Raw genomic sequence first — 14,545 nt, 5'->3', positions numbered from 1 at the left:
TCCTGGACATAAAGGAGTTGCAAATTCTGCCCAAGGAGGATTAAAAGTTCTTGAACACAGAGGTGCAGATTAGGCATTCTGACCTGTTCCCAGACAAATGCCATTGATCTAGTCTTCTCATCTTAGATGACCAATTAAACAAAAATTAGCTCTTTCATGCAAATTCAGTCTTCACCTCAAAACATTAAATTCCTCTTTTTCTCTTAGCTATGCAAATACAACTTTCACAACACAGCCAGTGCTGTGGACTTAAGGATGGGAAAAGAGACACGTGGAGGTGTTTTAAAGGATCCTCTCCACACTTGACTCTCACTTGAGTTCACTAATGTACTGCCAGCCCCAGCTGCCTTATTCTTGAATTTTACTTCAAGTCTTTCTTACTTAGAAGTCTTACTACAAGAACTTTACATAGAAGAGGATCACAGCAACTAGATTCTTGCTTAACTAGTCCCCACTCCCCACTGGAAGGGGTAAGAGGGTGGTTGATGTTGGCTGGTCCCCTCACCTCCTCGTTTTCAATCTTCAGTGTAGATAACCGTGACTGCAGCTGCTGGCACCTCTGCACCAACTCACTCTGGACTGGTTGCTGGGCACATAGCTGAGACTCCTGGAAGAGAAACAGCACTGCTGTTAGAGGGCAAGGGAAAAAACAATCAGTCACATCATCGAGAACGTTGTGTCCTTACAATAATTGAAGGAATTGCATCTTCCAAAGTAAAAATTAAATTCCATTTAAAAATTTTGTAGCCCTGTATCTCAGCCAGTGGGAAAAGTCCATGTTCTGTCAAACTGCAGCTCCCTTCCTGACTGTTGAAAAGTGAGCAAGACAAAGAACATGAGCATGAAAGGACTGGAAAAAAAAAAAATAGCTACTTTCAGTAATGTAATCTCATCACGTGTTTTGAAAGTCTTGGAGGTGCTTTATCACAGACATTAAGCTAAATCATGCCAGGCATCAAGAAGAATTTGGTTCAATGCATGAGCCAGGCACCCTGGGGCAGGGCTACGAGTGGCTGAGCTCGCTCGGCTGAACAACAGGTACAGTTCAGGATTTCATGAATTCAGGGCTGTCAAAATAAAAAAGGAACAGGTTAGAGAGCTGTCAAACATGCCAGAACAGTGAGCTGCCCTGTAATACTTAGTCTTATTTAAAAGGAAAAGCTGCCTCATACTCTGAGGGTTTTTTTTGTTGCTGTTTTGTTTTTTTTTAAAAAAAGAGGAAAACGTTGACCTTGTTGCATAAAGCTTATTTTTTAAAGACAAAAACTGGAATTGGAGTTTTAGCACACAAATGCACATACACCATCATGTATTCAATCTGGTCCATGCAGGACCACTGGAACAAAACCACCAGACTGCATTTAGAAACACACATTTAGCCTTGAGAAGAACCAAGATAAGTGATTCAGCCAATGTGAGCTGTTAGCTGAATGGCAGTCTGCAGGTGATTCTTTTCCTTCCCACGATCTTACAGGATGTTGCAAAAGCACAGAAAAACCCAGAAAGGTCATTTGCAGTCTGAGGGTTTCACTGAAGAGGGAAGAGACAAAGAGGAGCCTTAAACAGTGACTGTAATTCTTTGACCAAAAGAAGAGGCTGGCTGCAAGGAACCACTGGACCCATCCTTCCAATGTTTTCTCAGTGTTCAGCAGGATAATCTAGAAATCCAACCAACTGACCTAAATTATTACATTGTACATGTGTTCCCATTTAGAACTGGTTTCAGCTTGTGTGACTTTAAGCAGTTCCCAGATGAGTAACCACATCTTGATAAGCCTATAAAGAGAGATTTTCATTGCCAAAAATGAAAGTCCTCTGATGGCCTCGTCTCTACCATGAGGATGTGTAAAACACCACTATCAAGCATTTCTGCTCTAAATCACACAGGGAAATGCCTCAAAAGACAGCATTTAAGTTTCTTATCTTGTCACCCCTCCAAATCTCTAACTCCAGAGTCTGTTTCAGGGCGCAGGGGTCCAGTTGTGTGAGCGAGAGGTTAAAACACTTATCTACATTCAGTATGATACCTAATTAAGCATTTTCATCTTCAGATAGTCAAAAAGTGAGTCAGCTGTATTCAGACATCTGTACCACAAGCCTCTGCTTAATCTTCCCATCATCTCTCTCTTCTAAGGCTCCTCTCTACCTCCCAAAAAATGGGGATGCTTTAGCTTAACGTCTGTGATAAACCACCCAAACAAGTGGCTTTGCAGTGGGACAAAGGAAGAAAACAGGCAGAGCTGCGAGTGTTCACAGAGCTGGAGGTGGAGGAGGACCACAAACTGACCATGTCACCCATATGAGGCTGAAACTCGAACTTCATGGGGGGGCAGAAGACGTTGTTGTACATCTCCATCAGGCGCTGCTTGTCGCTGTTGGCGTCCAGGTTCTCGACGGCGTTCTCGATGGCATCCAGCCCCTCGTGCTTCGACTGCTCCAGGTTCAGCTCAGCAGACAAGAACGTCCTCAGAGCTCTGTTGAGGCTAGCGTGGTAGCCCAGGTCACAGCACTGCTGGAAAAAGACATGCAATTCCATGTGGGTAAGCAAAGAAATTCTGTGATGGGAATGAAAACGTTTGTGTTTTACCATCTGCTGGGTACCAGAGAGGTCCCACCTCTCCCATTGATCACTGAAACATCTGGACCAGGGGTTCTCAGAGTTGGCCCTGAACAGAACTCCCAGTCTCTAATCCCATACAAATTCTGACATCATGTTATAAATAGTGTTCAAGGCAAGGACAGCTTCAACTACCTTAACACTCTGTGGAGCTCTCTTGAAGTACTAGAGAGCTCACTTCATGCTGTTAAAAAAAATACAACAAAAAAACCCTAAAACCAAAAAGTAACTTAGAAGTGAGTATGTTCAGTGCATTTCTTTTTATTCTAACCTTACTTTCAGGGGAAAACCTGGAAATTCCTATGGAAAAAATTCCTATGGAAAACACACCAAAATCCTTGAAGTTATTCAAAGAAAGAAAAAAAAAATGCACTAAAATACTACCCAGAGAAACAAGATACAGGATTTGGATCATCTTCAAAGGTTAATCTTCACCTAAATTATTCCACCCAAGCTATAGAAAACTGCTTAATTCAGTGTACTTCAGGAAGCAAGAACATGACCTGCACATCACAGGCACAAAGAACACAGACATCCAAAAAGCAAGCGGTGATCAGTTAGGATGACTTCACTGCTGGGGTGAAACAGAGGAGCAAAAAAACTTTCAAGCAGAAATTGGTCGTGGTCAAGAATTTCCTGGCTCTTACTGACACCAGGATGATGTCACTGGAAGACAATCAAGCAGCTTCATCTCCACCATGGCTGCGCAGCCAAGTCGAAATGTTTCAGAGGGGAGAAAGGCACTTTTCATGAGCTGATCAGAAACAGCCCAAATTTTTCAGACCTCTAATAAAGTGAGAGAGAAGGGAGCCCACCTTCTTGGAATTACAAGCAAGATTACATACTCTAGGAGAATATCCAAAAAGAGAGAGACCATCTGCTTGATTGCTGTGCTGCTCCGTAAGCAAAATTCACATGAAATCTCCTCCTCGTGCATCATTTGGGTCTCATCACTGTCATTGTGTGCAAACGCCAAAAAAAGAGGGAGGGGTGGGGAGAGGGAGGGGTGGAGGGAGAGAGAAGAGAGAGAAGAGAGAGCTGGACCATTCCCTGCTCTCTGGGAATTTCTGTCACCAAGTGCTGCACGATGCCTGGCTCCTGTGCCAACAAGCTGTGGCAGGTGTGGAGCCTTGTAAAAAGAGCTGCAGTTGCTGGTTAGGCTGGATGCAGAGAATTAAAGGACATTACATTCAATCAGAAAGAACAAAAACTAGCCAGAAAAAAAAAAAAAAAAAAAAAAACAAAACCACAAAAAAACCAACAAAAATTTTTTTTGGGAATTGTGCAGGTGTGGAGCCGGCTTTGGACCACCAGCCACTCAGAGCTGCTGCTCTTCTGCCTGCACGCTCCAGGCTGTCTCCCACAGCTATTTGGGGAACGTGAGTCCACGTTGGGCCAACAGTCGAGCCAGGATTAGGATCAGCTCAGACTGAACAGGAGCAGTCCCTCCTTCCCCCTCCTGCTGTGGGTCAGATGGTTGCACACCACCCCAGGGTGACCAGCTCGTCCTCCCTGTGCTCGCCCTCCTTTCCAGAAGGAAAAGGGATCTGCTGCACAAGGGGGGCTCACTGGTGGCACTGGGAAGGCAAATGGGACTTAATATTTCACATTCCACCTCCCTGAGCAGGAGGGCTACATTAAAATGAAGTTTTTTGCCTTTATGGTATTGAAGCCAGTCACAAAACATTTTTCAGCCCACTCTCCCACTTGAACGTTTTCAAAAGTCCAGTGTATTGTATTTATAAATGTATCCATCTTGCCATCCCTTTTCTGGGTTATATAAATGTTTGATGGAATCGTTCTCCAAGGAAATCAATTTTTTATAAGAATTTAATGATAACTCATTCAAATTCACTTCCCAACACGACAGCTGATTAACCCTTTGCCAGTCAGCAGTTATCAAAGAGGCCCAAAATGGAAGATTTAAGGAGAAAGAGCCCACTGTTTTAAAAGGCAATTCACATTTGGCAGGGAAAGGATGAGATCCTGGAGGAAGCAGCAATAGTATTGCTATTCCTAGAAGAGCACAGTGAGCTCAAGGACTCACACATACACACACACCATTTTACCCTCCTTTAAAATTCTGTCCTAGTGACCCTTTCATGAATATGAGCTAATGCAAACTCCCCCATTACTGTAATATTTCATTAGCATCAAAGAACTGCCTCGCTCCCCAAAGTCAGGAAATTCAAAACTACTGGGCTATGTCAGGAACAATTTATGGCTCTTAGCTCACAATGAAGAATGAACTCGCTGCTGTCCTTCCGTGAGCTTTGGAGTGGGAACAATGTGTTGTGTAAACATGATAAGGTTAATGCTGCTTGGCTTAACACAATGTGCTTGTAAGTAACTCTGAAGATTGCTTTTATACTATATTTCAAAATTCAACATGGTCAAGTGATTAGATCAAGGGAAAGAATTAAGAACTGGCTTAAAAATCACATTTTTATACAAGTCAGATGTTTCAGATAACCATCACTGGTTAGAACTATTAATTTTCAACCCATCAGGACCAAAGGCATTAGTAAATCTATATTCCCTGCAACTTAACTATAAGATAAGTGACATGTTAACCAAAAAAAGATCTTCTAAACAGGCAGCAGGTAGAAATGAAATGTGCCTTTTCAGTACAGCCATTTTGCAAAACATGATATTTTGAAATAACAGTATTTTGCAAAACCCCCCAGCTCTGGCAACGCTGACCTCCAAAGGACAGGTTTAAATAAATACCCAGCAGAAGTGCACTTCATGTGATTTTTATGATCAGCTGAATAAATGGATTATATATGCTGTTAGGTATTATAATAGCGGGCTAATTAATAGTGATCAGAGTGCTTTTTATTGCCTGTGTCTAGAGACACTTCTGTTCATTACTCCCCTCTCTCCTACAAAGCAAGATCCCTTCAGGCTTTGCAGTGGATGTTTCCAATAGTGACAGCAGCAGGCTGTCCTTGGCTGGCAGAATAAGATCAAGCAACAGTCAGTGACCCAGACACGACGTGCTCCGTGCATGAGGGGCTCCACATCTGCAGGCTGAAGTGGGTGGTTAAGTATCTGTGAAAAATCTTAGGATTCTTGACTGGCTTTTATGAATTTTCAGAGAGGAGAGATTTGTGGGGTTTTGTTGTGCATTTTACTGAAAGCAGAACTGATGCCCCTCAAATAGCAGGGCCACCATCCAGCTGCAGCAGAAAGCCTGTCAGGGATCAAGCTCCCTCCACCTTCTCCTGCAGCAGCCTGTTTCTGCAAGGAGCACCCTAAGGAAAGGGGGGACTGGTTTCTGTAGCCTGTTTATTTCCTCATTTCTCTCTGTAGACAGAGAGACTATGGAGTGGCAAGCAGCAGAACCTCCATCACTGCTGACACCCCTCTGGCACCTTTCAGAACTGGCCTGGCAGTGCTCTGCAGCCCCAATGACAGAAGCAATGCACCAAGTTGCTGTAGAGCTGTTGGGTTGGGGTGTCAGTGGAGGGAAGGTCTAAAAAGCAGGGAGGTTCACCCCTCTTGTGACATATGCTAGAGAAAGCACTGACACTGAAATATAGGGAATTTTTCAAAACAAGTTAAAAGCAGCTTTACAAAATGCTTCTGTCCTTGATTGCTCTTACCAACTCTCATACTGTTTCTACAGTTAACACTCTTTTTTGTATGTGCTTCTGAGTTACAATCTTGCAGGTTTGCTTAAAATAGTAAATAGAAAATGTCAAGCAACAGTGTGATGCTGAAGCTGAGTTTCATTTTAACTAAGCAACTCCTCCCTCGACACGTTTCAATGCCAGGTTTCTTGTGCAAGCTTCTATCTGTGCAACAGACTCTGAGCCAGCCACCTAAGAAAGGCTCACTTAACAGCTTAATGAGCAATTACCACGCCTGTCCTTACCCTCTGAGGTGCCCACCCAAGCACATCACTCCAGAGGTTACCAGCTGTGCTGGTACCTAAGATGCTGAAGGAGAGGCACAGGGGAGGGTTAATGGCAATGAGAGTCACTGCAGGCACCCGAGCAGCAGCACTTACATCAATGAGATCAGACAGGTCATGAATGTAATACTTGAACACAGATGCATTGGTGGCTTCCAGAGCCAGCAGATACTCGTTCCTTGCTTTAATGGCCTTCAGTCTGTTTTCTGTGTACTTTGCTTGGCGCTGGAAGAGAACCAAAAGCAGAATATATTTTAGAAGAGGTGCAGCAGGAGTAGCAGCATTCCTAGGAACAACAAAGAATACTGAGCAAATCTTACTCTGCTCACACAGCTTTGTATTCATTTGGATTCCAGTTCTATCAAGACTCAGAATTCAGATTAAACGTTTAGATGGTTTTAAGCATTATTTAAGATGCCTATCTGATTGTCCTGAAAAACAAGGTGCTAACGTTGGCCTTTCCTAAATCAGAAAGTTTAAAACTGGTCCAAAACCCCCGAGCTGCATTTGTCTGTAACCAAGGAGGGAACTCAGTAGCTCCAGTGCTGAAGGGCTGCCAAGGCTCCCTCCTCAAGCACTCTGCACAAGCAGCAGCAATGCTATGGAAGTACCTTCTCCTTCATTTTCTCTATTTTTTTGACAGAGCTTCGTCGAACATGTTTTTCTTCAAACTTGACGTTGGAAGTTGAGTCGGGGGAGCGTGGTGTCTGCTTGTCCTCTTGCTTCACTGACTTCCCAATCTGCTTTTCTTCCTGCTTCTCAGCCTCTTTCAGTTTGCTCTGAGCACTAATGCTGTCTGCGTTGTACATATGGTAGGTCTTCATAACCTGCAGACAACGATACACAAGAGTCAGAGAGCACCAGGGGGTGATTGGCTGAGGAAGAAATGGGTTTATCTAACCAACATCCGAGGCATGCACATGTGTTTCCTTCCCTTAGCTGAACGACCAGGTCCAAGGGAGAACAGTAATACAGGGACCTGCAAGGCTCAGAGGCTAGGAGGGAGGAAATATTCCTAAGAAAGAAGTCACATGCTGGGACACTTTTTTATTTAGCCAGTACACTCCCCAAAACTAAGTTTCTTCAAGAGAACTATTTCACAGTAGCTGTCCATCATGGTTACATGGAATTAAAAATATTGTACCAACTAAGCAAAATTATTTGGAGAGTGACCAGCCATTCATATCTGGTTGCTAGCTGCCAGTTAGAAATCTCTAAACCAGCAAAATCCTCAGAGAAATTTCACATCTCAAAAAAGCACAACAGAAGATGCACGAATGAAAGTGTGGCTCTCCAAACAAATCTGAAATCAAAGTGGATTATTTTGCAGCTGCTTCTTTGTTTAACTTTGGCATGTGCCTTCTTGTGCAATCCAATAAAAGAGTCAGAAAACCCCCAAAAAAGATACAGACTAAATCCAGCCTCCTTACTATTCAAAGAAAATTATATGCCAATGTTGGAAAATGATAGCTCTTCATCAGCAGGTAAGGTGTCAGAAGGGATGCCTATCAGTCTTTCATCTGGATGAATGAGTCTTTTAAGCACCACAAATCTTGAAGAACTGTATGCAAATCAACACTCAGAACACAATGGCTGCAGAACCAACTCTGGCTCGATTTGTTTAAATCCAATTTGATCTGTAAAAGTACTTCTGCTCACCCTGTATGAGAAAAATATTAATAGAAGTGTGGTTCTTTTGCTCAGGGAGACCTGAACCATGGACAACTTCTATGATAGCACATTTCCTTGTAAGTAAGTAGAGATAAATATTCCTCAAGTCACAAAAAAAACCCTCCATTTATTTCACAGGATATTCTTGTCTAGTTCTGTGTTAAGAAAATAGAGCCCAAAAGAAAGGTCATAATATACAAACTAGCTTTTTATCTACAAATGAAAAATTCAATTTACATACCAAGGCAAACATTCTGACAACACCACTTTGACAGGAGGCCCCAAAACTGCACAGTTGCAAGAAGACACCCCCAGTAGTGTCATTCCAGCATTATTAAAGACCCCCCCACACCCCATTTCTTTCAGGTGGAAACCCAAGGACACCCATTTCACCTCAGCCTGAACCACAGCGTTGTACACAAGTAGGACTCATGCTCTCTGCTTACACAGGGATCAGCAAAGGCTCTCAGATACAAAGAGACATTGTATTTAAACATGAAAGAGAATATGAACGTAGCCAGTATTAAAGAGGGGCTTTCTGAATAATTCACACACACACTTCCAGCTCCTGCACACCCTTAGACTATCAAGCAGGCGTTTATAATAATAGATGCAAAGTGGTTTCTTTTCCTCTGTCACTGAAAGTGGAACTGGCAGAAAGCAAGAGAAGCAGGAGAAAAAAAAAATTAAAAATCACAATTTGAATTATTTTCTCCTGCTGACGGTGCCACGTTGGCAGCCACGAGCTCTGCCAGCCCCACCTTTGGTGCTGGGGTCACTGTGCCAGCCAAGGGCAACAGCCCAGGCAAGGACTGATTGCATAATTCAGGACAAAAGCTGACAGGTTGTAACAATTTCTATGTTTTGTCTGTGTAGGGAAACTAAAGACTTCATCCATATCCATTTTGGATATGGTTTCTTTCCCTGAAAACAGGGATTCTGCCAATCCTTGGGATACCCAGCAGAAGAGGTGGAAGGATTTCTGAAAATACCAATAACAGCAATCCCACCAGTGACTAAATGGAGTCCAGCAAATCCATCTTTTCATGTGATCAGCACAAGTGTCTTTTGCAAAGGGAAAGACTTTGCTGGTGAAGGGACAATTTAAAACTTTACAGCATAAGGAATGAATAAATAGACTTCAAGCTCCCACCAGCAACACTTAAAAAGTTAATACCCTACAATGCTTTGTTCATGAAGGGCTGAATTCTGGAAGATCTTCCTTTTGGGGATAGGGAAATTATCTAGGACTCAGGACTAGTCCTGAAATTCTCAGGACTGAGTATTTGGCTCAGTGATCTGTCAGAGCCTGCCATGCAGGAGGGATTATGTACATCCATGTGAACTCCACCAACCAGCCACCTTTCAACTTCAGTGCCACGTGAACTTGGGTGAGAAATGAATCTCAGTTCCTAAAAGTCTGTGTTTAGAGACAGGTCTATGTTCTTCCTCAGGATCCCATCCAAGTACATGACTCAAAATCAAATCAGATTGAGCCCTCCACAAAAAAAGCCATTTCTTGTGTGGGCAGTGCTGATGACAGGCACTGCTGCCTTTCCAAAGTTTTGTTCCTACTCCTGAGCTCCCTTTGTTCCTAAAAACTGAGTCTGAATATTTGTCTTCAATGCTCTAATGAAACAATTCCCTTCTATTCATTTTGTTGATGCAGGGAATTTCAGGGAAACCCCCTAAAACTCTCACATTGCTATTAATACCAAATTTCATCACGAGGCTGCTATGCCATGGCTTGAGAAACATCCCTGGATCATCTCTTGAAAGCAGGAAGGACAGAACATGTACCTCAGTGTAATGACCCAACGTATCATGAAGGGCAAAAGAAAAGACACTTAGAGCAACAAAACCCTGTGCAGGTTCTGCTTTTTAAAGAGAACTAGCTCAGGAACAGCTGCAGAAAGCAACAATTTAATCAAACACCAAGCTTTTCCATTCATCTGTGTGAGAAGAGAAGTCTCCAAGCAGCATAGGAACTCTGAGGGATGCATTCCCTCTCCTTGCTGAGGCAGTGCCCCTGCCTGGTGTCTCCAGTGGATAGACTGGGAAGCGAGAGGCACAGATGGAAAACTATTACTCTAAGGGGAGCTGCTTTGCTGCCAGAGTAGAGGAACAAATAAACAGACAGCAGGTCACCTCACTGAAGCTCTACACTGCCTTTTGCATGCTCGGACCACACAAACCCACAGACTGAAGATTTTTAGCTTGTTTGGAAAGAATTCTAACATCTCTGACTCTTCTCAAACCCAACACTGCAGCTAGCAGCAGGTGTGCATTGAAGCGAGGTCTTTGAGCAGTGGAGCCAATGCTTTCAGAGCTGAAACAACATAAGGATAGAGTGAAGAAGTGAGATTTATGGTGCTCTATAGACTGGTGAACACAAGCTGCCCCAAACTGCAAAGGCTGCAGACATTTATCAGCCTTGGTGCTCAGCCTCTGCTCTAACAGCAGGCTGGGAGAAGTCAAACGCTTCTTCCTTCTGCCTGAAAAGATGCCAAGAACTCAGTTTGATTTACCGTGTAGAGTTCATTCAAGACCTTCATCAAGTCTTCCTGGAGCTGCAATCCCACTTCCTTGCTCTGCAAGAGAACAGAGAAATGAAAGTTAATTGGGGAAGAGGGTGAGGTGGTGGAGGAAGCGAGCACGCTCGGCAGCCACCCCTCACTCCAGCTCCACTCAGCACTGCTATTTGTGCTCACAAACCCAACAACCACCCAGCCCTGAGCCACTTGTGGCCCAAATGCACAAAGAGTGTTCATAAAACAGAAGGCAGAAAAGCCTGATAGTGTGGAGAGTTCTGAAGAACGTGGGGTTTTCCTGGAAACATGTAGATTTGCCCATTTTAGCAGCATCAAACGACTGTGACTATAGGACAGCTTGGTATGGAAGTTGAAGAAATGCAGGGTAAGAAAACCAACAGGAATGATATTCCCTTATTAGACACAGTAGCACTGTACTTATTTTTCTAATTTTGCATGATAAACCCACTCCAAGATAAAATAACAAAAAAAGTGGTTTCAGATACACAATCTCTGCTTTGAGCTTCCAATGAGATCCACCAACAGTGTATCTCTTCTTCCACAAATCCCACCACAGCCTGCTACACTCTCTACCTTCCTCTGGTAAATGTTCCTTCACTTCCATATTTCATCACCAGGGCTACAAAAAGAACCCCCACACCAACATTTAAAAACCAAGAAAATTCACTCTGACAGGGTTTTACACACATACATTCCCATTGCCATCCCAATTTTAAATCTACGTGGGATTTACCTCCACAGACAAAGCAATTGCCTTCTTTTTTTTTTCCCCCATTTAACTACAAGGACCACAATATAATTTATCCATATCAACACAAATTGCTCTGTCCTGGGGGACATTAGTGAGCTGCCTAGTTAAACCTAAGGCTATATGACTCATGAAGTTGTTCCCTTCACCAGAACAGCAGAATGAAAACCAAAACACGAGGTGCAAATAGAGACAACTGGTTGTCAAAACCAGCTGACACCTGAAGCAGCCTGCAGCCAAGTGTCCTGATTTTAAAAATATCTATATTTCCTTATCTAACCTCCCTGCTAGGTGACAAGCAGCCAGCACTTCTACATCACAACTGGCCTCAACTACTGCACGATGAGTTGGTGCTGGCACATGTCTGGCTGTAGCTGATGCAGGAACAGATCAGCTTCTGGTTTTCTAATAAATCCCATTGGAATGTCCAAAGATGCTCATCCACAAATCCTGACGGATGGCACCTCTGGATGCAGAGCCCTCTTTGAAGAGGCTTTTGTGCATGCAGGGGAGCTCGTATGCAAAGCAGGGCGAAGCGACCTCCTTAATGAGCTCAACTGTACTATTAATCTTCCCTTCATTACAGACAGGATTTCATGCTAAGACTGTCACTGCTCGCATCCTGAAGAGCTTCCAAGAGGAAAGCTGAGGAATTCAGACACATCAAAAAGCACCCTGAGCTGGTGCAAAGCAAAGGGAAGGTGCAGCCCCATGCTCCAGCCTCGCCGTAGTGCTGCCATGCACACAGACCTCCACAAACCTTTTACTGCTGCAGGAGTAGAAATGATGAAGAAAAATCTCTGCATTTGTAATACAATTTACACCTTTCAGCCTCAAGTTACTACAGAGAGATTAAAGCCAATAAAGTTACAGTTAGACCCAAAGAGACATTTCCCTCCTTTGCTGTTGAAGGCTCTGAGAAGTGATGTCCCAACTCTCCACCTGAACAGGCTGCTGAGTGATTTTAACTTGCTGATTCAGCCCTGTTCTGTGGTGCACATTATAACACCCAATCATCCAGGGAAATCTGTATTCATGATGGGAGCCAGCTATCATCCTGGCCTCGAAGCAAGCAGATGAGATTATCCCAAAACTGCAGAGCTGTTGGGTTCAGAGCATTCTACAATGCACCCTTTAAGGTGAGAAAAAAGGAAGAGGAGGGGAAAACAGGAGAGATCAATCATCAGCTGTTTATAAAGCCATATATTTGGATAAAAACACAACTGAAAGGGAAACTCATGCCAATAAAAAAAGAAACAACCCCAGATTTAAGGATACCAGGCAATTATTTCTTACATTAAGCATGGTTCAGCCCACCACAGCAGGAAGAGGCACTTGAGTCAACCTTGTAAGCTGGGTACCAAAATTGGGGAGCTGCCAGCTTCAACAGCTTGGCACCTGTAACGTGTTTAACTGGAAAAAAACACCCCCAAGGTCACTAGTATTTAATGACAGAAATCTCCAAAATGCAGCCTTAGCCCTCACAGTATCATCTCTGCAATTTTCAAGCCCCTGTCTGTAATTTCATAGCTCTAATCATCCCGAGGTGCAGGAAAGAGATAAAGCACAGAAAATTCCACTCTTTCTGAGGTTTTGTTAATAAAAGGCATCCAGGTCAGTAACTGGAGAAGCTGAAGAGGAGAGCAGATGCCTTGTCTCTCTACACTCACATTTCTATTCATCACAAAACAGGCTTAAACACTCATAATCTAATAACTACGTTTTCCCCATCTCTTCCCACTAATTAGGAAGTGCAAATGCATCTACTGCTGCATGTAACAGAATAAATTTATTCAGTTTATAGATTTTACTCATTCCCTCCTTACCAAGGCAGGGTTTCTCTGCTCAAACCTGCATGCTCTGCTATGTTAGAAGTATATAGTGTCTACTGGCTTAAACAAATTTTATAGTGTCAAGATTATTTATGCCTCCAAAATTCAGGACAGGAAAAGGGTAGAGAGATAATGCTGACAAACTCACACTGAAACCAGCATTTCTGCCTAAAAAGTCAAGATACTACTAAGCCACAAGAAGAAAAAAAAACAACCTAATGATAAATTGAACAGCAAAAAGAGGAAGATTATATAATTTAATTTTAAATTATCCCTTTTTGAATACCATCCAGCTCAGCAGTGCTCAGAATTTACTGTTTCTGAGAGGACAGATGTTTTCTTTTTGCTTCTTTATGTCTGTTGTGATGCACTCTGACCAGCTCAGCAGTGAAATGGGACACAGGAGCAGAAGCATCCACAGCCAGGTCCTTTGTATCTTCATACATTGCAGACCCACATTCCTAAACCTGCTTCCCCACTGGAAAAAGAAGTGTCTGACCCCAAAACTGACAACAGGGAGCATCCTGCTTTTCTGAGAAGTCTTTCACTCAAAGAAAAAAGTGGGTGACTGCCCATTTCCAAGAGTTTGCAGAACCAAGACCTACAGTTTCTCCACCTCTGAAAGCAGCCTAAATAAGCTGAAGCTGCTGCTCATCACTGCAGTGATCTGGGTCGCAAAGATTTCATCACTGCCTTTTTCTCAGCGTTGGAGATGATTAATGAAGGTGACTGGCTGGGGCTGTTCTAAACGCCCTGAGCACTGAACTTTTCACACAGAAGGAGCTTTTCAGCAGCACGCTTCACTGTGCTGGTTAAACTGCCTGGACTGGACCAATCATCTGCCTTTCACCCATCTCTTTTCAACCCATTTGCTTATTTCTGGCATAAAATTGCTCATTCACTGTACAAACTGCTGAAGCATCAATTATGCGAAATAGATTAAAATGAATATTTTAATGCAAATGCAGGTTGAAGAAGAAAAGAAGAAGTGCAAATGCCAAATTGTCAAAACACAAAACTCTTTGTGCTTCCAAATGAGCTCTCGAGAAAGAAGCTGCCAGATTGCTGGACTGGAAAAACCTTACATTAAGATGAAGGTAAGACAGATCACAGGTGTCATGAAAACAGGAGCTATGCAATGAACACTGTTAATTTAATGCTGCTCCCTGTACTGATTCCACCAAAAAAAGACAAATTTAGGAGAAA

The 14,545-nt window shown here is 43.1% G+C and overlaps 1 protein-coding gene across 1 annotated transcript in view; it reads right to left on the bottom strand.

The window, feature by feature from the left end:
- The window catches only part of LOC103777644 (SLIT-ROBO Rho GTPase-activating protein 2C-like), a gene marked incomplete at its 3' end in the record, with an annotated part of 81,212 nt that overhangs the window by 13,041 nt on the left and 53,626 nt on the right, over nt 1-14,545 (bottom strand). Inside the window, 5 exon segments of the mRNA XM_008945203.1 lie at nt 506-607; nt 2,288-2,512; nt 6,633-6,761; nt 7,148-7,363; nt 10,736-10,798. Of these exon segments, the coding sequence (XP_008943451.1) occupies nt 506-607; nt 2,288-2,512; nt 6,633-6,761; nt 7,148-7,363; nt 10,736-10,798 (735 nt within the window).

This window comes from Merops nubicus, unplaced genomic scaffold (assembly GCF_000691845.1).
Source record: "Merops nubicus isolate BGI_N331 unplaced genomic scaffold, ASM69184v1 scaffold16208, whole genome shotgun sequence".
Taxonomy (NCBI): Eukaryota; Metazoa; Chordata; class Aves; order Coraciiformes; family Meropidae; genus Merops; species Merops nubicus.
This window is presented reverse-complemented; position numbering and strand designations above follow the sequence as displayed.